Source organism: Schistocerca americana, chromosome 2 (genome assembly GCF_021461395.2).
Source record: "Schistocerca americana isolate TAMUIC-IGC-003095 chromosome 2, iqSchAmer2.1, whole genome shotgun sequence".
NCBI lineage: Eukaryota > Metazoa > Arthropoda > Insecta > Orthoptera > Acrididae > Schistocerca > Schistocerca americana.
This window is the reverse complement of record NC_060120.1, coordinates 14476271-14499302: the sequence shown is the minus strand read 5'-3', so window position 1 is coordinate 14499302 and position 23032 is coordinate 14476271. Positions and strand designations below refer to the sequence as shown.

Below are 23032 nucleotides of genomic sequence, written 5' to 3'. Positions count from 1 at the left end.
CTTTTTCTTTTACGCTTCGTAATTCACATGTTGCAAAGATTCTGCTACTGGGTAGGAACAGTGATCAAGTAAGACTGACCTTGGGGCTTTACTAAAATTTGGGAATGATGAAATAATGTTTATCTTATGCAGAGAAGTATTCCAAATTTGTAACGCACTGTTTGTAATGGAACTTTTATAAGCCTGTGTCCTTACTGATTGGACATGGTACTTTCCTTTTCGTGGACGATGGAGGAAATGTGATTTTTAATAGAGCCAACGTGGGAATTTTACACGCGCCCGTTGAGAATACTGTGTTATTTACGAACTAGAAACATCCCTCAACTGCTGCTGCAGTGCGTTGCGATCGCGTATACCACGTTGGGGCCCACGTACCGTATGCACAAGTCGCATCGTTCCTGAGCGTTCAGCAGCACGTTGAACTTGGCACGCTCAACGTTAACGTTGGACAGCACGGTCCGTGTGCCGACCGCTTTAGTCTACGCTTGCTTACGATATGCTGCGGTGGCCTACGGTAGTTTTACAACTCTAGTGATACGTGAGAGCGCCAGACTGGAAATGTGCCGTACATACGCGTGAAGCTTGGGGCTGTGGCTGCTGTCCCCAAGCTAGGGAAAAAACCGAAATATAAACATATAAAACAGAAGCAACGTGTAGCTTTGTAATATATGTTCGCAAAACAAAAACATATTGTTTCGTCTGCAATGTGTTTGTTGTCATTGGCTGTCTTGTCTTATTTACTATTTGTAATAAGGTGGTTGTGTGACGGGTTGCCTCTCTTCAACCCACAGGCGGCGAGTTGGTGATGGCGTGAGCCTATGGAAGCAGAGTCGGCCCCCGCGCTAGGCGAGCGTCCCGCGTCGGCGGCGGCGCAGCTGCTGCACGTGCCGTGCGATGGCGCCGCCTCCGCCTCCGCCCCCGACACCGCGCGCGACTTCCCGCCGCCGCCGCCCCCGCCGCCGCTGACGCCGCCGACCTCGAACCTGGACCGCCTCGACAACGACGTCGCCGATAACAACAACAACAACAACCACCGTGCCTCGAGTAACGGCGATGACGAGGGATGCTGGTCGTCGACACTGTCCGAACGGACCTGCTCCACCAACAATAACCACGAACCGAATGCCGGCGCCGAAGAATTTTCTACCCAGAGGAGTCTATTGCGCCAGGCGTCTTCGCCCTCCAGGCTGGGACTCGTTGTTGCTGCAGACGAGAACCTGAACACCTACAGAAACAGCAATGCGGGGCAACACTGTGCTGTCGGGCGAGCGTCGTCGCAGTTGTCGGAGGCGGAACTGGAGCCGCTGTTTGGTAGCACTGCGGACGAAGAGCAGGTCAGACGGGAGGCCCCCAGCGAGGTGGTGGAGCGCCGCGCCGTGTCCTCCAGGTCCAGCTGGGAGGCGCCGGGCGCAGCTGCCGGCGCCGGTCCGACAGCGGCGGCGGCGGTGGCGGCGGCGGCAGCAGCAGCAGGTGGTTGCGCGGGCGCCGGCTCGGTGCGCCGGCGCGCCGCCGCCGCCGCCGCCGCCCCCGACGCCGGCGACCCGTGGAGGCTGCTGCGGCGCCGCACCGACCCTCTGGACGCGGCGTCGCTGCTGATGCCGCTGCCCAGGGACTACCGCGACGCGCTGTCCTCGCTGCTGTGGCAGCCTTACGACTGCCGCAGCGACGACGACGCCGCCCCCGCGCTGCTGGCGTCGTCCGCGTCCTCCTCGCCTTCGACGAGCTCCTCCGAGTCGAGCGTGGCGGCCGCGCCCCTGCTGGCCCTCCGGCGGTGGCCGGCCGCCGAAGCTGCGGCGCTGCCTTCGCTGGCTGCCGGAGCGGCGGTCGGCGGCGGCCGCGGGCGCGACCAGTTGCCGTTCGGCTGCCTCCAGTGCTGCGCCGACAGCAGCCGCGCGGCCTGCCCCCGCGACATGTTGGTCAACGTGCCGGCGCCGCCGCCCCAGCAGGCCACTCCGTCTACGGTCCTCGCCCCCTCGTCGTCGTCCTCCCCCCCTTCGCAGCCGGAGTCCGTCAGTGTTGTGGTGAATAGTGGCTCGTTCCCAGTGGTGAATGTGACGAACGTGCGGACCTTCACTTCGACCGAGGCGCAGACTGACGATTTCGGCGACGTACCCGGCCCGGGGGCGGCTCCGGCCCCGCCGCCGCCCGTCCCGGCGCTGCCGCAGCCGCCGCCGCCCCGCGTGCCGCCCCCGGCACCCGCCCCCGCCGCCGGTCACACGAACCGCGAGCAGCGGCGTCGCGAGAGGCGCGAGCGGCGGCAGCAGCGGCGCCTGGGGGCAGCGCCGGGGGCGGTGCCGCCCCCGCTGGCCGACGGCCCGCCGCCGCCTCCGGGGGACCGCCTCCCTGACCTGCTGCACTCGCACCTGCCGCCCCCGTACTCGACGCTACCGCTGCCCCCGCAGCAGCCACCCCCGCCGCCGCACCATCCGCCGCCCCCACCAGCTGTTTCGGGCATGCGCTTTCCATTCCAGATTTCACCCGCTGGAGCAAGAAGGTGAGTCTCTCTAGTTGATGCGCTTCTCTTCTGCAATGTAAATACTTATTTCTATACCACCTGAGAGCGAACTAGCCAGTGTCGGGTTTAGTCATGCTAGTACGTGGCTAAATTCTCTTTTTACACAATGCCAGGAATGCAATACGGTACTTTAGGTCACGATTCGCCGTTACGAATATCAGTTGAAACTACACATGGTTATAACCATTCACACTGACTGTATCACTTCAGATCGCGTTTCAAACGACTTTCGGGTAACAGTGGCACATTCTGGCGGGGGGTTGGGTTGGGTTGTTTAGGGGAGGAGACCAGACAGCATCGTTTAACAACACATGTGAATGTTTTTCTGTGGTCACAAGCGCCTTTACGACCGTAAATAAGAAAGGTAAAGAAGCCTGTGACCACTGAAAGTTACTAACAGTCATATTACTTTGTTATTTGAAATAGGGAGACAGGCGGTCTGTTTCTGTTATATTAAAATACGTGATTAAATATCCTAACTCAAAATTCCTTGACGAGCCACCTTCCACTCATTAAAAATTAATACTTAATTCAGTGTATATCAGCCATCAGGCATTACACATATTCATAATCTATTGAGCTGAATCGCTCTTGTTGGCATGTGCATATTGAGACAGACATAGTAAGGTAAAAGGTAACCATGGCGACCTTCTTCCTTAATGTGTACTTGTCAATAAGAGCAATTCATCTCAACAGATTATGACGATGTGTAATGCCTGGTGGCTCATACACACTGGGTTAAGTAATAATATGTATTATTTCGAGATAGTTCGACCATCAGCTAAAATTGGTTATCAACAAAGAAATTTTTTTGCGAACTTGACTGGTACTATTTTTATCCACACATATTTATATTCCTGTTCTCCTTTGGAATCAAAACATCGACAAAACTAGAGCTTTCCATTAAAATAGTTGACAGACGGTGCCATACGGTATCCAAAAATCGTACGTGCAGTACAACTGCGCCATATTAAATGGCAGAAAGCCACATGGTGATTGTTTCTTCTGAAAAGCGCAGTGGAAAGTTTATTGTAATATATTTCTCTGATTGCAGCCGTTCGTATTTGCAGTTGATACTCAGAATCGAGACGAGAAAAGATGTAAAATGTTTCAACATTATTACTAATGCTACCACTGCAATGTGGCAGTCACCAGGATCGCCACCGAATACTGTGGAAATGAAACTGAGCGTTAAAAATTACCCTGTTTGTAGGTGCTCTCAGTTCCAATGTAACTACTGAAGCGCTGGGATGCAATAACCTGGAAACGCTGAAGTCAGACATGAATGTGGTCGTATGCACTTGAGAAACTACAAAAACTACCACTATCAACAGCCATAACCATGTCAGCTGCTTTTTCGTCAGTGACCCATTAACGTAAAGCTAGGTACGTGACAAGAGAGGATTCCAATAACCTCAATTTCACAAATGGAGCTATTTGAAACGAAACCGTTGCCAGGAACCAATTGACGACAAAACATACATTCTGATTTTTCCCTGTGGATGCTTTAAAGAAACTTTTCCCGGTGGTATCACGAGACACCGTCATCAGGCTTCCATCACACCATCTGTTCCCATGACGATGGTTTCTCGCTGCGATGCAGAAATGTCGCGGGTCTTACGCGCTTGTCTCTCTTATCAGGTGGATATATGTCCCATACAGGTGTCTTGGGTGGGCAACTTTCGGGTAAACAGTGGCACAGTCTGGCAGCGGAAGAAAGCTCAAAGTAAACCGTTATTCAAGTTATCTATTAAGTAGTGTTGAAATAGGTGACACCAGTCTCCAAGAAATATAGAACAAGTATTGTTTCCGCTACGTATTCGAAATACCGTCGTGAAATATGTCACTAATGACATGCGGGATTTAAAAGTTCTTCTACCTATTAATTCCAGTTTTTGTGCATTATATTTCTTCAAGTCAAAGGTGATGACCGGAGAGTGCAAGTCATTCTCTTAGATTTTATTATGTCAAGTATATCTCCTCTCAGCTGTCTTATTATGAACTTCTAACTATACTGCGACATAAGATTCCATCTACAGACACTTCTAGGCCCAAAAGGATTCAAGTAATCAAGAATTCAAAAGTTACACTTCACTCAATAAACCGGGAAAAATTAAGGTTACGAAAGCTGATGGTAATCCTGGCCCCTCGAGAGTTTCGACATACTGATTCTGGATTCCTCAAGACGGCCTTTGCAGGTTTCTGAAGAGGAAAGTTTTGTAATCGCGAAATCAACCGAAGGGTAATTTGAATATAAAATAAATAACACAGCTGGGAGGAAAATATATTGTGTATAGTATATACAGTGAAAGCTCGCAATCGCAGTTCGTATTCTGCCATTGATGGATTCAACAAGAAAACAAAAACATTTCATGCCGCTGACTTCAAACCCATAGTTTACGTACTTCGCTACATATATCTGTCATTCTGTAGAATAATACACTGTTTATTATCCATATGATAGAGTACTGTACTGTTGACACTTTGATACAGTCCCAGAAAGTTGGTATCTGTTGATAGGGATTACAATTCGCTATTCAACTTCCAACGTCTTTTAATGTTATGGTTCTGATGAAGGCCAGTTTATACCAATACTGCTCCACATTTTGGAGCTTTTTGTGAGTGACCCAAATGAAAATAACGTTTCAACAGTTAAATAATATCCTTGAACGATGATATGTCGTTCTTCCGAAAACCATTTCTGTACTTCGGTTTAAAAGAAGTTCTCAGAAAGACGGGAAAGAGCCTACAAAAACGTGGAAAGGCTAAAAAACAATGTGGGGCACGTGTTTTTCACAACAAGAAAACTGCCTCTTGCTGGAAAACAAATCTCCACATTTCCAGCAGACCCATTTTTGAACGGAATGAACTACTAATGAAACTGTCTTCTCATTCACATGGAGACGAAGAGCGACTTCTAGAGTCATCGAGAAAAATAAACGTCTGACTGGAGTTACTGACTTGCAGCATTAAGCACATGTCTTCGTGTTGACTTCTGTCTCATGTGTTGACGAATGATGAATCCAGAGAAACTTAGCGCGATACTAATATTTCTATAACTACGGTGCAAACAGACCGAAGTGTATCAAAAAGACGCCTTCACTTTTATTTATTTATTTATTTATTGTTCCGTGGGACCAAATTAAGGAGAAGTCGCCATGGTCATGGAACGAGTCAATACATGAAATTACAAAAAATTTGTTCAAATGGCTCTGAGCACTATGGGACTTAACATCGGATGTCCTCAGTCCCCTAGAACTTAGAACTACGTAAACCTAACTGACCTAAGGACATCACACACATCCATGCCCGAGGCAGGATTCGAAACTGCGACCGTAGCGGTCACGCGGTTCCAGACTGTTGCGCCTAGAACCGCTCGGCCACACCGGCCGGCATGAAATTACAACACGATAGTAGAAACAGATAAAATGAAATATAAAAAACATATTCAGGCGACAAGTCGTAAGTTTAAATGAAGAAAATCATCAATGTAGCACTGGAATTTGCTTAATTTTTTAGCTCTTCCAGGAGCTCCTCGACAGAATAGAAAGAGTGAGCCATGAGGAAACTCTTCAGTTTAGACTTAAAAGAGTTTGGGCTACTGCTAAGATTTTTGAGTTCTTGTGGTAGCTTATTGAAAATGGATGCAGCAGAATACTGCACTCCTTTCTGCACAAGAGTCAAGGAAGTGCATTCCACATGCAGATTTGACTTCTGCCTAGTGTTAACTGAGTGAAAGCTGCTAACTCTTGGGAATAAGCTAATATTGCAAACAACAAACGACATTAAAGAAAATATATACTGTGAGGGCAATGTCAGAATTCCCAGACTATTGAATAGGGGTCGACAAGAGGTTCTCGAGCTTACACCACATATAGCTAGAACAGCCCGTTTCTGAGCCAAAAATACCCTTTTTGAATCAGAAGAATTAACCCAAAAAATAATACCATAGGACATAAGCGTATGAAAATTGCGAAGTAGACTACTTTTCGTGTTGAACTGTCACTTACTTCTGATACTGTACTAACGGTAAATAAAGCAGCATTTAGTTTCTGAACAAGATCCTGGACATGGGCTTTCCAGCTGTCCCAGCCACCGTAACTGCTGAGGTCTGCTGCATACTTCCTACATCTACAGCTACTAGAGATTCCTCTCCACCAGACTCTGACAGTTGGTCATATCTATTGCGAACACCAATAGTAAAACTATCTGAAAATCTTCTTCTCCTAGCAGATCTCCTCCCTAATACTGGAGTACAGAGGTCATGCGTTATCAGCGGTCCAGCATTCGGCTTCAGCTCTGTTCTTTAGCAAGCGCCGTTCAGGTCTCATACGGACGTTGTTTTGTTGAAGGTGATGTCCTACTGCAATAGCACCTGCTGTGCCTTGCAACAGGTGTTGATACCACGTCTTCCGTTTGTAGCTGTGTGTTACGATCCTGAAACCTGTGGACTGATATCATTGAGATAAAACACTGGCGACGTTATTTGCTCTCGTGAGAGGCTTTAGCGGCCGTTACCCGGTTTCGAGCGGCACCCACCTGGAGGGAGAGACGCTTTGCTCGACGGCTGTGACCCAGTAACGGCGCGAGTAGGCAAGAGAAATACCAGCACAGGACGGCACGTTTCTCCCGCTGTGAAGGGGCCTCACCGCTGCTGAGGCGGGGAAAACTGCCGGTTCTGCTCATTACCCTCGAATGACGGCGCCGCCTCCGATTAAGTCTCCGGGTAAAAGTGGCTCCTTAACGAGTGCATACCATGCAGCCCGGTGTCTCCCACCTCGCAGGTGAAGGATGTGAGGTACGAAGAGGTCCCACTCTTCGTTATGCGGATCGTTGCAGCTAATAACATTGACACTTTAATCCATTCTTAGCTACCGCGGATGAATGGTAGTCGTTCCAGACTACCTACACACACACACACACACACACACACACACACACATACATAAATCGTACTCTATCAGCTGGAGTGTGTAAGGGGTGGGGGAAATCATGTGAGTTTCATGGAAGGAGAAGAGGGTGAGGTATTCCTACAAATTAGACTATTGAAATAACATATTTATCAATATCCAAACATAATGAGGCTACCATTTTATAATAGATAATAATAATAATAATAATAATAATAATAATAATAATAATAATAACCCTTTAGATCACATAACATCAACAGATACAAAGAAAGTAAATTGGAAAAAGAAAACACTACATGGCAAGCACCCGTATCATCTAACACAGCCACACATTGATCAAGACGCATCCAACACATGGCTAAGAAAAGGCAATATATACAGTGAGACGGAAGGATTCATGATTGCAATACAGGATCAAACAATAAACACCAGATATTACAGCAAGCATATTATTAAAGATCCCAATACCTCAACAGATAAATGCAGACTTTGCAAACAACAAATAGAAACAGTAGATCACATCACAAGCGGATGTACAGTACTAGCAAATACAGAATACCCCAGAAGACACGACAATGTAGCAAAAATAATACATCAACAACTTGCCATACAACATAAACTAATAAAACAACACGTTCCCACATACAAGTATGCGCCACAAAATGTACTGCAGAATGATGAATACAAATTATACTGGAACAGAACCATTATAACAGATAAAACAACACCACATAACAAACCTGACATCATACTCACCAATAAAAAGAAGAAATTAACACAACTAATCGAAATATCCATACCCAATACAACAAATATACAGAAGAAAACAGGAGAAAAAATTGAAAAATACATCCAACTGGCTGAGGAAGTCAAGGACATGTGGCATCAGGATAAAGTTGACATTATACCAATTATCCTATCAACTACAGGAGTCATACCACACAATATCCACCAGTACATCAACGCAATACAGCTACATCCAAACTTATATATACAACTACAGAAATCTGTAATTATTGATACATGTTCAATTGCCCGAAAGTTCCTAAATGCAATGTAACATATACCGCACAGTTAAAAGGAAGTCACGCTTGATCAAGGTCCGCGTCACTTTCCATTTTTAACCAGACATAACGTCTGTGAAAGGAAAGAAAAAATAATAAGATTTTATTGTCGTTAAGCTTACAGAAGCAACAGACAACGTCAAATTACAAAATATAAACAAAATTGTATGCAGGAGTTATAAGTACAATAATAACTGCCCTCTGCAACTGTGCAGAGAAAAACATATTAATGCTTATTACTAGCTACTAACAAATAGGTAACTAGAACTGCTAATGAAATAATTAATATTATTACTAGCTACTAAGAAATAGGTAACTAGAACTGCTAATAAAATAATTAATATAGTATATCGGGAGCAGCCAAAGTTTATAATATTATTTGTTTTTGACTGTAATCAAGAAATTCATCAAGGGAATAAAAAGGGTGCTCGACCAGCCATTCATACAGTTTTGGCTTGATCTTTTCAATAGCATAATCGAATTTACAAAGAGAAAATTTATTGCAACATTTGGAACCTATTACATGATAGCTTCTTAAAGACTTAGCTAAGCGTTGAGAAGGTACATCAGTGTGTTTCCTGTTTCTTGTATTATACGAATGTATATTTTCTCTTAATTTCTGGTTAGGTAAATTGTCTGCAGTGTATTTAACTGAAGGAGTATATTATGATTGAGATATAAACTATAATTATGCTATTACGCTGAAAATTCTTTCTGTATTCACATTTTTTCAAGTTTTTGACACTGACTGGCAACACGAAGAAAAAAATCTGATGAAATGAAGGTACAACGACACAGGAAGCTTTAAGGACTCAAAACTGTCATTTTCAGCTGCAAGATGATCAGCAGCAAACGGCAAATTATTTTACGGGTTTCATGACCGGCAGCTCTGTGTACATCTGAAACGAATTAGTTACAGTCTTAGTTAATAGTTTTATATATGCTCTGCTGTCCAGACGGCAGAGAATGCATAAAAGTAGTTATAGAGAGCTGCTGAAGTAACTGTTTCTTTCTTTCCCTCCTTGGCCTTCAGCCAGTTGCCCACTGGTGCTACTGTTATGTTGCGTGACCTACATTCACGCACGTAATCTGGCATACTGTGAGTATGTTTATGTCTATCTGAAGGCTGCTAGTACCAACAAAACCACAAACACAGCACATACGCACGTGACACACACACACACACACACACACACACACACACACACACAGAGAGAGAGAGAGAGAGAGAGAGAAAGGGGGGGGGGGGGGGAGAGAGAGACAACGAAACAGCTAACGTGAAGAGGTCGGCAGTCGTATGTCACGGATTTGAATGGAACTTCGCACATACGCTCCAAATTAATTTAAATTCGAAAGTTATTTCGGATTTTAGCTCGACACTACGTAGTGTTTTGAGAAAAAACGACGTAAAGACTTCACTGTTTCCATTCAGCCAAGTCCTAATGTGTACAAGGGTTTGATTATACTATTTTTCGTATTTTCATCAAACGGTAACACTCACGAGCAAGTCACAGACTAGAAACATATTTTCACTAGAGCCCGCTTTTTTTCCCAATCTTATCACTGGTTTGATGCTGCCCACCACGAATTCCTCTATTTTATAGCAGTTACGCTCATCATCATCAAGTATGCGTTGGACGCATACCAATCTTTGTTATCCTCTATAGTTTCTGACCCCTAGAGATCCCTTCAGACCATGGAAATTATTCCCTGATGTCCTATCATACTGCCCCTTCTTTTCGTCAGTCTTAAGTTTATCTCTAATCTCGTTTCTGTTGCTTCTCATTACTTTCGTCTTTCTTCGATTTACTCTCAAGATGTATTCCGTTCCCATTAGACGGATAATTCCATTCAACAGGTCCTGTAATTCTTCTTTACTTTCAGTGAGGATGGCAGAGTGTAATGAGCGAATATTATCATTGGCATCCTGTCGCTCTTAATTATAATCTTATTCTAACACTTTTCTTTTATTTCGGTCCATGCTTCTTAGACGTGTAGATTAAACAGGAGGGAGGAAAGACTGCATCTCTGTCTTACACAATTTTTAAACTGAGCACTTAGTTCTTGGTCTTCTACTCATATTGTTTCTTCTTGGTTCTGGAACATATTGTGTATTACTCTTTCACTACAGGTCACATCTTTTTTTCCTCAGAATTTCTATCGGCTTGCACCATTTTACATTGCCGAACGCTTTCTCTAGATCCTATGAACGTATCCTGATTTTTCTAAAGTCTTGATCACATCATCAGCTGGTACGTTACAACGGCCTCTCTGGTTCCTTAAAGTTATCTAAACCCAAACTGAACGTAAGGTAACACATCCTCAATTTCCTTCTCCATTTTCTGTATATTATTGTTGTATTCACTATTGCACTATCTACCTCTTATAGAGCTTCAGACAGCTGTCTGGACGCATGGGCTGTTCAACTGAGTGTTCGATATTTCTCGCACTTATCTGCGCGTGCTTTTTTCGGTGTTATGTGGATGACATTTTTCCGAAAATTATATGATATACCACCAGTCCCTTTGGTTCTACACACCAACTTGATTTGTCATTTGGTTGTCACTTCCCCCCAATGATTTTAGAAATTCCGAAGGAGTATAGTATACCACTTCTGATTTATTCAGTCGGAATTCATTGAAATCTTTTTTTAAGATCTGACCGTAGTACTAGATCGCCTAGCTTATCCATATCGATTCCCCTTAATTCTCCATCGTCAGACGGTTCCTCCCCCTCGTGTAGGCCTGCAATCTACTCTTCCCACCTATCCGCTCTCCCTTCTGCATTTAACTGCATATTTTACGTTGCAGTATTAATGTTGCCTTTCTTGCTTTTATTTTCACAAGAGTTTTTATTAACTTTCCTGTGTCCCGGGTTAGTCCTTCTGACAGCCATTTCTTGTTCTATTTCTTCACTTTTTTGCTGCAGCTATTTCGTCTTGGCTTTCTCGCACTTTCTTTATTTCATTCCTAAGCGACTTACTTCTATTGCTATATTCCCGTTTTTTCCTATTCCATGTTTCGTCGATCCGTTCGAACATTTCTTCTATTTCTCGTGATCAATACGCGGTATGTATGTGGGGGGAAGTAATATGTTGTCTGACTCGTCATGAAAAGTTGTGTCCCGAAATTTCAATAGTAAATCTCTCCGTGATGCACAACGTCTCTCTTGTAACGTCTGCCAGTGGAGTTTGTTTAGCATCTCCGTAACGCTCTCTCGCCAGCTAAACTATACCGTGACGAAACGCGCCGCTCTTAGTTAGATCTTCTCTATCTCCTCTATCAGCCCTACCTGACAGGGACCCCAGATAGATGAACAATACTCAAGAAGCGGGCGAACAAGCGCCTTATAGGCCACTTCTTTCGTGGATGAGCCACATTTACGTAAGATTCTACCAATGAATCTAAGTCTGGTGTCTGCTTTTCCTACCAACTATTTTATACGGTCATTCCACTTAAGGTCACTCTGGATAGTTACACCTAGATATTTTACGGCAGACGCTGTCTCAACCTGTTTGTCATCAGTCGTGTAGCTGTACAGTAGTGACTTTCTTTTCCTATGTATGCGCAACATGTTAAATTTATTTACGTTCAGGGTCAACTGCCAGAGTCCACACCATTCATCAATTCTTTGGAGGTCGTTCTGCAAATTCTTACCATGTTCTGGCGTTGCTGCTTTGCTATGGACAACAGCTGCATCATCTGCGAATAGCCTTAAAGAACATCCGACGCTTTCTATTAGACCATTTATACGTATTGTAAACAGCAACTGCCCTGTCACACTTCCCTGTGGTACTCTAGATATTACCTTTACACGTGTCGATTTAGTTCCGTTAAGAGCGACGTGTTGAGTTCTATCTGCAAGAAAGTCTTGAATCCAATCGCAGTTCTGCTCCGGTACTCTGTAATCTCGTATTTTTTTCATTAAACGGCAGTGCGGGACGGTGTCAAATGCCTCACTGAAATCAAGGAAGACAGCATCAGTCTGAGTGCCGTTGTCCACTGAGCTGTGGATCTCCTGGAGGAACAGAGCGAGCTGGGTTTCGCAGGATCTCTGTTTGCGGAATCCCTGTTGATTTTTATATTTTCAATCTTCTGATATTTCGCCCTCACGCAGTATGTTCCGCTGGTTGTACAGGTTTTTTTTTCTTTTTTTTCCCATGGTCACCTCGCCATAGGGAATCCCGTCCCAAAGATCCGAATGCTGATGAATACAGAAATTTTTGCCAATAGAGAGATCATCAAAATACTTTTCAATTACAGGATATATATCCTGTTGATACCTTTTAACAAACTATGTATTTTTCAAACACGACTATCCATTCCGACAATTATACCGTACGTAACGAAACTTTCTCTTATGGAAGAAATATTTTCTTAGGGAATGTAAGGATTCAATGGTGTGCAAAAAATTGTTATTAGAAGAAATTTCCTATTTTTGTTTGGATTTATGTCTTCCTTTTAGTGTACTGTATTATGTAAAAGTGAAAAAGAGGAACACTTCGAGCGACAGTACACTTCCTGTACCATTTAGCTAAAAATTCATTGATTCGACATATTATCTTAGCCATTTGAGAGGGGGGAGAAACCAGTATTTGTGGAAGTGACTAAATAGGCCACATCTTTCTGATGTTTCCTGAATGAAAGTAAAATTATATGTAGTAAGAGACACGACCGTTCACTGAACTTATATATATACCAAATTTATTATAAATGAGTCTTTATTGGTATATCTAATAGAAAGGTTATGGAACTTTCGGATATTTTTAAACGCGATTTTATTTATCTCATTATTTGGAATCTGCGGTTACGGTTGATTTTGAGAAATGCTAGAGAGTAGTAAATAACCGCTAATGAATGAAATAATCTGAAAGGTTGAAGAGTTAGCCAGGATTACGATATGGAGAAAGATGAATATTCATCTTTTGCCTCCTTTAGTTGAAGCATTTTGCCTTTCAGACAGCCGATAGAAAATGAATATGTACCATGATACACTACACGTACAACACCAATATATGATTTAGGAACAGTTCATATGAAAACTTTTCGTCGAACATGATACGTGGTGAAACTTCCTGGCAGATTAAAACTGTGTGCCCGACCGAGACTCGAACTTGGGACCTTTGCCTTTCGCGGGCAAGTGCTCTACCATCTGAGCTACCGAAGCACGACTCACGTCCGGTACTCACAGCTGTACTTCTGCCAGTATCTCGTCTCCTACCTTCCAAACTTTACAGAAGCTCTTCTGCGAACCTTGCAGAACTAGCACCCGTGAAAGAAAGGATATAGCGGAGACATGGCTAAGCCATGTCTCCGCTATATCCTTTCTTTCAGTGAGCTGTGAGTACCGGGCGTGAGTCGTGCTTCGGTAGCTCAGATGGTAGAGCACCTGCCCGCGAAAGGCAAAGGTCCCGAGTTCGAATCTCGAACGGGCACACAGTTTTAATCTGCCAGGAAGTTTCATATCAACGCACACTCCGCTGCAGAGTGAAAATCTCATTCATGATACGTGGTGATAAAGCTGCTATACAGAGGTAACGCAACGAGATGCTGCAGCCTATAAACGATATATTATTGATAGTTTTCATTTTAAAAATGATCAGTGAAGCGTATGATATCTGTATCCCAGTGAATAACATCGTTCCTTTTCTACGATTACACACCAGAACATTACATCCGATAGCAACACTGGTCGAGACTCTGATCTTACATCGCTATCAACGCTGTCCAGAATACTCCAAGCGCGAGACACTGCTGAAGGGATTAAGGCGTGCTGGAGTACAATTGTCAGTAATTCCGGATGATGGTCACGACTCGCTGAATGACAAATGGACGTTCTTCGCCTGACCGGATGAACGAAGCGGATCGGTGCTGAATTTAAACACCCTACTTACTCCAGCTGGTTACTGATGTCTTGTTCATTGTGTCTTACAGGTCTCGATAACAACGGTTTCACGTTGCAATTGAATCCATACGCTACCTCCGCCGAACGGTTTGGCGACAATTCAGATCTTTTCGCCCTTAACGAAGCGTCTTTGTTATATACCCCGTCAGTCCAAACATTTTCGACGTTGGATTATTACAAATGTAGAGAAAAGTTAAGATGGTTGTTTTAATGCTTGAGGCGTTCTGTATAGTCGTCGTCTGAACGAGTCTTCATGCTTAAAGAGTTACATGAAAAACATTCGTCGCATTATCTATCAGGAGAGGGTGGACGCAGAGTGCGCACTTATATTGATTCCTGCATCCCCGTAACATCCCTCGAGACGAACCATTTGTCTCTGAAATAAAGACATGTAAATTAGAAGTACAGCTCAATCCAAAAAAGAAACTTGGAGAGTAAACAGGACTTTATTTTTCCTCTGTGAACACAATATATTACGTGCGACAGAACAGCACCAGCTGGTTTGACAATGCGCAGTTGATTCAGAATTTAGAGGTAGCATGCAGGAAGACTTCTAAAGATTAGTTTATCCACGGTGTCTTGTGAGTACAGCGTCTGATTTCGGAAAACTGCGACCAATCACACTGTTGTTTATTCAATTACGTATTATTCCGTAAGAAATTTTGCGCCTAGGTCTATCATCAGACTGGAGCGAGGATATCTTGTACAAGTTCTCACATTTTTATCTTTATAAGGTAGGCCCTATAAATAACGTGGTTTCTTAAATATAAAAAAATTTACAAACTTGTACAAGAAATGTCGCCTGCCGCCTGAGAGATAGACCTAGGCAAGCAGCCAGTTCGAAAAATGAATAAGTGACCAAAAAAAGGCTTTCCTGTTTGCGTTTTCGACCTCACTGACAATTATTATATCAGCATAGTTTACACGAAGTTTCGCGGCAGATTAAGAATAAATTTTGCACTGCCACTTGGATCCTTGCAAGAAGAACATGAGAGTATACCTCATATTTTAACTTAAAATTTTGCACAAGCATGTCATCCGTGGCTCGATGGAAGCAAAGTCGCGGTTTTAATTAATTTAATACTTTCAGAGAATAAATCGGCTGAAGCACATTTATAATGTTAATGGCATTAAAATCTGATCATATTAAAGCTGATGAGTTTTGCAACTGCCAGCTTTCCTCGTCAAACTAGCCAATAATCAAAACAAACTAATAAACGCAAAAATCAGTCTCTAAACATGAGGTGGCTTGGTTGAACTGCAGATGCATGTGAGTTACATGTTAAGCCTGATACAGGGTGATTTCGTGACGATGTTACGAACTTCCAGGGACGATGGAGAAGAGTAAATGTGTGAATTTGAGGTAAGAGACTCTGGTATGGAAACAACCGAGTGGAAAGCTATAGGCGCAAGTCGTTCTGATACCGCCGACAGTGGACCTCTTCTACTGTAAGATCTCGGTTCTCATATTTTGAGAGGTGGTTTACGGATCAAAACAAGAAGAAATGTGCAGTAAACACGTGATCTAAAGTGCATACCTTAAGAGTAAAGAGCTTTGAGCACTTGTTGATCTTTACTACTGTAAAACATATCTCTTCTACTGAACAAGTGGCGGTAGCTCTTCAGGTACACATTTTAGAGACCATGTTTACTTGAAAATTTTTTCTTGTTTTGGTCCACACTACCTTATCCCAAAATATGGAAAGCAAGGAGCTCGCAGTAGTGGGGGTTCGCTGTCAGAAGAATCGAAAAGATTTTCGTTTTTCGACTTCGTCGTTTCCAGACGAAGTCTCTTACTACAAATTGATACGTTTACCCTTTTCCATCTCTCCAGAAAGTTGGTAACATCATCACGGGTCCAAGCTGTACATCGGACGAACAGTGAAACACGTCGAAAACTGTGATACTTGCTACTGACCTTGAAAGCTGCAGTACAGCATGCTGTACGGTCGAAAATGAGATGTTGCCCGACAAGGGCACTTGTAATGGAAGGACAAATAATTCTGAAAAGATTTACATTTTTTTGTGATTTGATTTGTGCTTTGATTCGTTGATGTTATGATTCTTGTGAGAGTTTGAGTCTATAGAGGGAACGAAGTCTGTTGTTCCGAAATTCGTAAGTTTTTACGTGATGTGACTAGTGTGATTAACATTACGGATACGCCACAATGAATTTTCATTCTGCAGCCGAGAAATTTCCTTCAAGACTATAACTGTGTGCCGGACCGGGATTCGAACTTGGCACCTTTGCCTTTAGCGCGCAAAGATTCTACCGCATGAGAGCACACTACAATGCAAACTGAAAAATCAATCTGGAAACGATCCCTTGACAGTAGGTAAGCCATTTCTCAGCAATATTCTTTTTTCCAGGGTCGCTTGTAGTGTAAAGTATGCAGGAGAACGTTTGTAAGGTTTGATAGGAGAAGTACCGATGGGAAGTGGAGTTACGAGGGCGGATCTTGAGTCACGCTCGGATAGCTCAGTTTTGATCAGCCAGGAATTTCCGTTATAGATTTGGTTGAGCGAAATTATTCCTTAATACCGTCGACCAACATTCTCGGAGAGCACAACCGGTAAGCGCATTGTGTAAGGAAGGCCGAGTCGGACTGCGACTTCCGTTCCGATACACAGTTTTATTTGACCAAAAACCAGTAGAATGGGAGCCGCCCATTCTGGTTAAGCAGTCGGCTCACGAACCGTGCTGTCGAACGTCAACTTTGAGCGTGCAGAGTTCAACGTGCTGCTGAACGCTCACGAACGATGCGACTTGTGCGTACGGTACGTGGGCCCCAACGTGGTATACGCGATCACAACGCACTCCAGCGGCAGCTGAGGGATATTTCTATTCGTAAATCACACTGTTTACTCAACGGACGTGCGTAAAATTCCCACGTTAGCTCTATTAAAATGCACGTTTCCTCCATTGTCCATATCCTAGTCACGTTGTTCTATATGTAATGTACACAAAAACTTCAATATCGATGTACATGTTTTAAGACAAAAAGGAAAGTATCATGTCCAATCAATAAGGACACAGCCTTATAGAAGTTCCATTACAAACAGTGCGACACAAATTTGCAATAGTTCTCCACATAAGATAAACGTTATATTATTTTTCCCACATTCTGGTAAAACCTTAAGGTCATTCTTACTTGGGGGTCTGAGCACTGTGGGACTTAACATCTGAGGTCATCAGTCCCCTAGGCTTAGAACTACTTAAACCTAACTAACCTAAGGACATCACACACAGCCATGCCCGAGGCAGGATTCGAACCAGCGACCGCAGCGGTCGCGCGGTTCCAGACTGAAGCGCCTAGAACCGCTCGGCCACACCGGCCGGCGGTCATTCTTACTTGATCACTGTTCCTGCCCAGTATCAGAATCTTTAAAAGTCGTGAATTACGAAAATAAAAAGAAAAAGGAGCAAAATATCTTTATACAAGTAGCGTAAGCTGTGCTGTAGATTAAGCGAAATGAACAAACTCACTCCTCAAAGAAAGGTGAACTTATATTTACGTAACATCAGGTATGTAATATATACTGGCATTAAACTATTAATAAAGCATCAAAGCTTATTAAATACGTGAACGTTAGGAAAAAAAAATATTTAAGCTTCGCGAGACACGAAGCATCGTTTTACCACCCATCTGGTCGTGAATCATTGATGCTACTCACTACGCTAAAGAGATAACAATTTATGTGTGACCAATTGTAACATGTTACCAGATGCTAAATGCTTTAATCGTAGATATGTTACTACCTGAAATTTAATTACAGTAAATTGTACCAAGAACAATGGATTTTTGGTGGATCCTCAGTGTGTCGCTACCTTCAAATGACATACTCTCACAATACGCAAGTTACAATAATTCTTTTTCCAGGAATATGACGTTTCTCATTATTTTATTGCAACTAATCACACAGTTAATCGAGGGGCTTTCGAATGATTCTCAGTTTGCTGGTGCTCAGGAACGACGTATACAGGGTGTTACAAAAAGGTACGGCCAAACTTTCAGGAAACATTCCTCACACACAAAGAAAGAAAATATGTTATGTGGACATGTGTCCGGAAACGATTACTTTCCATGTTAGAGCTCATTTTATTACTTCTCTTCAAATCACATTAATCACGGAATGGAAACACACAGCAACAGAACGTAGCGGCGTGACTTGAAACACTTTGTTACAGGAAATGTTCAAAATGTCCTCCGTTAGCGAGGATACATGCATCCACCCTCCGTCACATGGAATCCCTGATGCGCTGATTCAGCCCTGGAGAATGGCGTATTGTATCACAGCCGTCCACAATACGAGCACGAAGAGTCTCTACATTTGGTATCGGGGTTGCGTAGACAAGAGCTTTCAAATGCCCCCATAAATGAAAGTCAAGAGGGTTGAGGTCAGGAGAGCGTGGAGGCCATGGAATTGGTCCGCCTCTACCAATCCATCGGTCACCGAATCTGTTGTTGAGAAGCGTAAGAACACTTCGACTGAAATGAACCACATGTTGTGTCTCACTTGTAAAGGCACATGTTCTAGCAGCACAGGTAGAGTATCCCGTGTGAAATCATGGCGGTGAATCGAGGAAGTACAGTACATACTGACGAAACTAAAATGAGCTCTAACATGGAAATTAAGCGTTTCCGGACACATGTCCACATAACATATTTTCTTTATTTGTTGTGAGGAATTTTTCCTGAAAGTTTGGCCGTACCTTTTTGTAACACCCTGTATACGTATTGGCTTGAACTGAATGCCAATATGGCGCCTCACAGCCCTGTGCTGAAGGGAGATGGCGTGCGAGTGACGTAGGTAGCGTTGTGCCATGTGATTGGTCAACGCTCAGACGCACGCTGAGAGTAACTGACGTGCCAGATATTGCTCCACACATTCGGAAAGGCTCCCGAAAGTGTTGGTCCACGGTATGACGTCAGAAACTCGGCACGCTCAACGGTGAACGTTCCGATGCACGGTTCGCGTGCCGACGGCTTTGACAGCCTGCTGGGTGCGTGCGGACAGGCCCGTGTGCCTTACCAGTGCAACAGCAGGTGGTGTGCTGCGCCGGCGCGCACCGGCGTGAGGGCTGCTACTGTGCCCGAGGCGGAGGCTGCGTTGCCGGGAATGCCAGGGCCGGCCGCCGGTTTAAAGGCCACTCACTCACCGCCGGGCAACGCCGCAGCCGTCCCGCGGTACAGCCTGCCGCGCCGATCACCGGCTCTCCGCAAGCCCGGGAGCGCAGCACGCAACTCGTCGTCTCTCAGAGGCCGCTGACCCAGCCACGCTACCTGCTCGGCATTCCGATGTGACGGCCTCAGCGAAACCTCCCCATACACTGGGAATCAAGATTAGCGTTAGCGTCTAGTCGACGACTAGGTCAGCGAAGTAATGTACCCTGAGGTGACATAAGTCATGGGACTGCGATACGTACGTATACAGATGGCGGTAGTATCGTATACACAAAGTATAAAAGCGCAGTGCATTTGCGAAACTTTCATTTGTACTCAGGAGATTCATGTGAAAAGATTTCCGACGTGGTTGTGGCCGCACCGAAATGGTAGTCGAAAATCGTTGTGGAATTCAGTATTGCGAGATCCACAGTGTCAAGAGTGTGCTGACAATACCACATTTCAGGTATCACCTCCCACCATGGATAACGCAAAATAAGTGATGATGGTCGAAGTAGAGAGGATATAAAATGCAGACTGGCAATGGCAAGGAAAGCGTTTCTGGAGAAGAGAAAGTTGTTAACATCGAGTATACATTTAAGTGTCAGGAAGTCGTTTCTGAAAGTATTTGTATGGAGTGTAGCCATGTATGGAAGTGAAACATGGACGATAAATAGTTTGGACAAGGAGAGAAATTTTCGATAATAACTGTAACCTTTCTTCAGCACACTATTTATTTTCTTTGCAGTTGATTTTGTTTCTTCTTCGTGCACCAGCGTTACTACATAGATGTCGGCCCACGATAGCTGAATGGTCAGCGTGACGGATTGTCTTTCCTCTGGGCTCAGGTTCGATTCCCGGCTGGGTCGGGGAAGTTTCTCCGCCCAGGGACTGGCTGTTGTGCTGTCCTCATCATCATCCTATCATCCTCATCGACTGCAGGTCGCCGAAGTGGCGTCAGATTGAAAGACCGGCACCCGGCGAACGGCCTGGCCGACGGGGGGCCCTAGCCATGCGATTAAATAAATAAAACTACATAAATTGCTCAAAAATACTCGTATTTTACACCACACTAAGAACACGTATGCGCTTCGAGTCAAGGGGAGCAGGGAATAAAAAAAAGGACGAATATCATTTAAAAAATACCCACTACCGTTTGTGAAAAGTGCAACACCGAGAAGCAATTACCCGAATAGGGCCACACTTGGTGGAAGTGGCGACAGATGTGCAAGCAATACGTGATACGTTTTGCAGCGAGATGGGGTACACGTAGGCCGAGCAGAGCCCTCTCGTGTCGGTCCGACAGGGTCGGTGTTGCGCCTGGTGTAGTCGGTGCAGAGCTGTCACACAAGGTGGAAATAATACGGTGAGTACCAGCATGCCTCGTCGACTTCAAAGGGAGCCATATCGGCATGTGAGGGAGTTCAAACGGGGCGGGAAACTGGGTTGTGATAGCGTGACATTTCGGCTTGCACAGGGCATGCTGCTACGACAGTGATGCGTGTGAGGAAACAGTGGATTGTGGAAGGTCGTACGCAGCGACGAGTGGGAACTGGACCACGGAACATGACCACAACACGGGATGACCGTCATCTTGTCCGCATGGCCATTACCGACCAGACAGCGCCATCCAGTGTTGGCTCGTCGATGGAGCACTGCAACAGGTGTCAACTTTTCTGCATCGACGGTTCGTCGCCGTCTACTGCAGGTTGGACTGGTTGCACGCAAGCCATTACGTCGGCTTCCATTGTCCAAAAACCACAAGCTCAGATGGTTCAAATGGCTCTGAGCACTATGGGACTTAACATCTGAGGTCATCAGTCCCCTAGAACTTAGAACTACTTAAACCTAACTAACCTACGGAAATCACACACATCCATGCCGGAGGCTTGATTCGAACCTGCGACCGTAGTGGTCGCACGGTTCCAGACTGAAGCGCCTTAGAATAGCTCGGCCACACCGGCCGGCTAGCCACAAGCTCCTCCGACTGCAATTGGCACGTCAACACCGTCGCTAGGGTGCTGAGTGGCAACCTCTAATCTTTTCGGGTGACTCCCGCTTCAACGTGTCCTACAGTGATGGCCGCATACGTGTCCGGCAGTACCGAGGTGAGCGCATTGTGGAGCGGCATAGCGGACAAAGACCAGGTGTGATGGTTTGGGGCGCCATTGGTTACAACAACCGATCTCGCCTCGTACGTACTGCGGGCACTTTGAACAGCAACAGGTACCTAAGGGAGACTGCGGAACCTGAGGTACTCCCCCTGCTTCAGGCATCTCCACAGGCCACATTTCAACAGGACAGTGCCCGGCCACATACTGCGAGGAATGTATAGGCCTTCTTCGAAGAGCACTTTCGCCAGACATGTCGGCCGTCGAACATGTCTGGGATATGGTTGGTCGGCACTTGCTGCATCACGGCCCTCCAGTGATTGGTGTCACGGATCTGTGGGCTCGGATACAAACTGCGTGGAGGGAAATCCCTCTGGAACGTATTCAGAAAGTTACTGATTCAGTGCCACGGCGTACAGCAGCTCTAATTGCAGCGCGTGGTGGCCACACGACATACTGAATAGTAGGGATCAAAGGACATGTACAGATTTGAAAAGGCAATCATTTGTTACTTGTCATGTACCTAAACTCTGGTATTAAATTAATTGAATTCCTATATACAGTTTAATAAGTCACAGCTGCAAAATACTAACGCGAATTCTTTACAGACGAATGGAAAAACTGGTAGAAGCGGACCTTGGGGACGATCAGTTTGGATTCCGTACAAATGTTGGAACACGTGAGGCAATACTAACCTTACGACTTATCTTAGAAGAAAGATTAATAAAAGGCAAACCTACGTTTCTAGCATTTGTAGACTTAGAGGAAGCTTTTGACAACGTTAACTGGAATACTCTCTTTCAAATTCTGAAGGTGGCAGGGGTAAAATACAAGGAGCGAAAGGCTATTTACAATTTGTACAGAAACCAGATGGCAGTTATAAGAGTCGAGGGGCATCAACGGGAAGCAGCGCTTGGGAAAGGAGTGAGACAGGGTTGTAGCCTCTCCCCGATGTTATTCAATCTGTATATTGAGCAAGCAGTAAAGGAAACAAAAGAAAAATGCGGAGTAGGTATTAAAATTCATGGAGAAGAAGTAAAAACTTTGAGGTTCACCGATGACATTGTATTTCTGTCAGAAACAGCAAAGGACTTGGAAGAGCAGTTGAACGGAATGGACAGTGTCTTGAAAGGAGGATATAAGATGAACATCAACAAAAGCAAAACGAGGATAATGGAATGTAGTCAAATTAAATCGGGTGATGCTGACGGGATTAGATTAAGAAATGAGAAACTTAAAGTAGTAAAGGAGTTTTGCTATTTAGGGAGTAAAATAACTGATGATGGTCGAAGTAGAGAGGATATAAAATGTAGACTGGCAATGGCAAGGAAATCGTTTCTGAAGAAGAGAACTTTGTTTA

The 23032-nt window shown here is 44.6% G+C and overlaps 1 protein-coding gene and 1 long non-coding RNA gene across 2 annotated transcripts in view; both read left to right on the top strand.

Moving 5' to 3' along the window:
- The window catches only part of LOC124595953, an 875458-nt gene extending 874553 nt beyond the window's left edge, over window positions 1-905 (top strand). The window contains exon 3 of the long non-coding RNA XR_006978265.1: window positions 792-905. This is a non-coding gene — a long non-coding RNA (uncharacterized LOC124595953). The remainder of the gene's footprint in view (window positions 1-791) is intronic.
- A 148-nt stretch (window positions 906-1053) lies between these two features.
- Window positions 1054-19667, top strand: LOC124596643 (nascent polypeptide-associated complex subunit alpha, muscle-specific form-like). Its single transcript, XM_047135871.1, has 4 exons — window positions 1054-1124; window positions 1187-2132; window positions 2232-2494; window positions 19394-19667. Exons 1-4 carry the CDS (start codon window positions 1054-1056, stop codon window positions 19665-19667), a joined length of 1554 nt encoding a protein of 517 aa, XP_046991827.1.
- Window positions 19668-23032: the final 3365 nt, after the last annotated feature.

What these genes read in the sequence shown, in the direction of transcription:
- LOC124596643 (XM_047135871.1), top strand. Translation starts at nt 1,054, where the DNA reads ATGACGAGGGATGCTGGTCGTCGACACTGTCCGAACGGACCTGCTCCA. An exon ending in ACAATAACCACGAACCGAAT is followed by an intron (nt 1,125 to 1,186) that starts GCCGGCGCCGAA and finishes TTCGCCCTCCAG; the next exon opens with GCTGGGACTCGTTGTTGCTG. An exon ending in TCACCCGCTGGAGCAAGAAG is followed by an intron (nt 2,495 to 19,393) that starts GTGAGTCTCTCT and finishes CGGCTTTGACAG; the next exon opens with CCTGCTGGGTGCGTGCGGAC.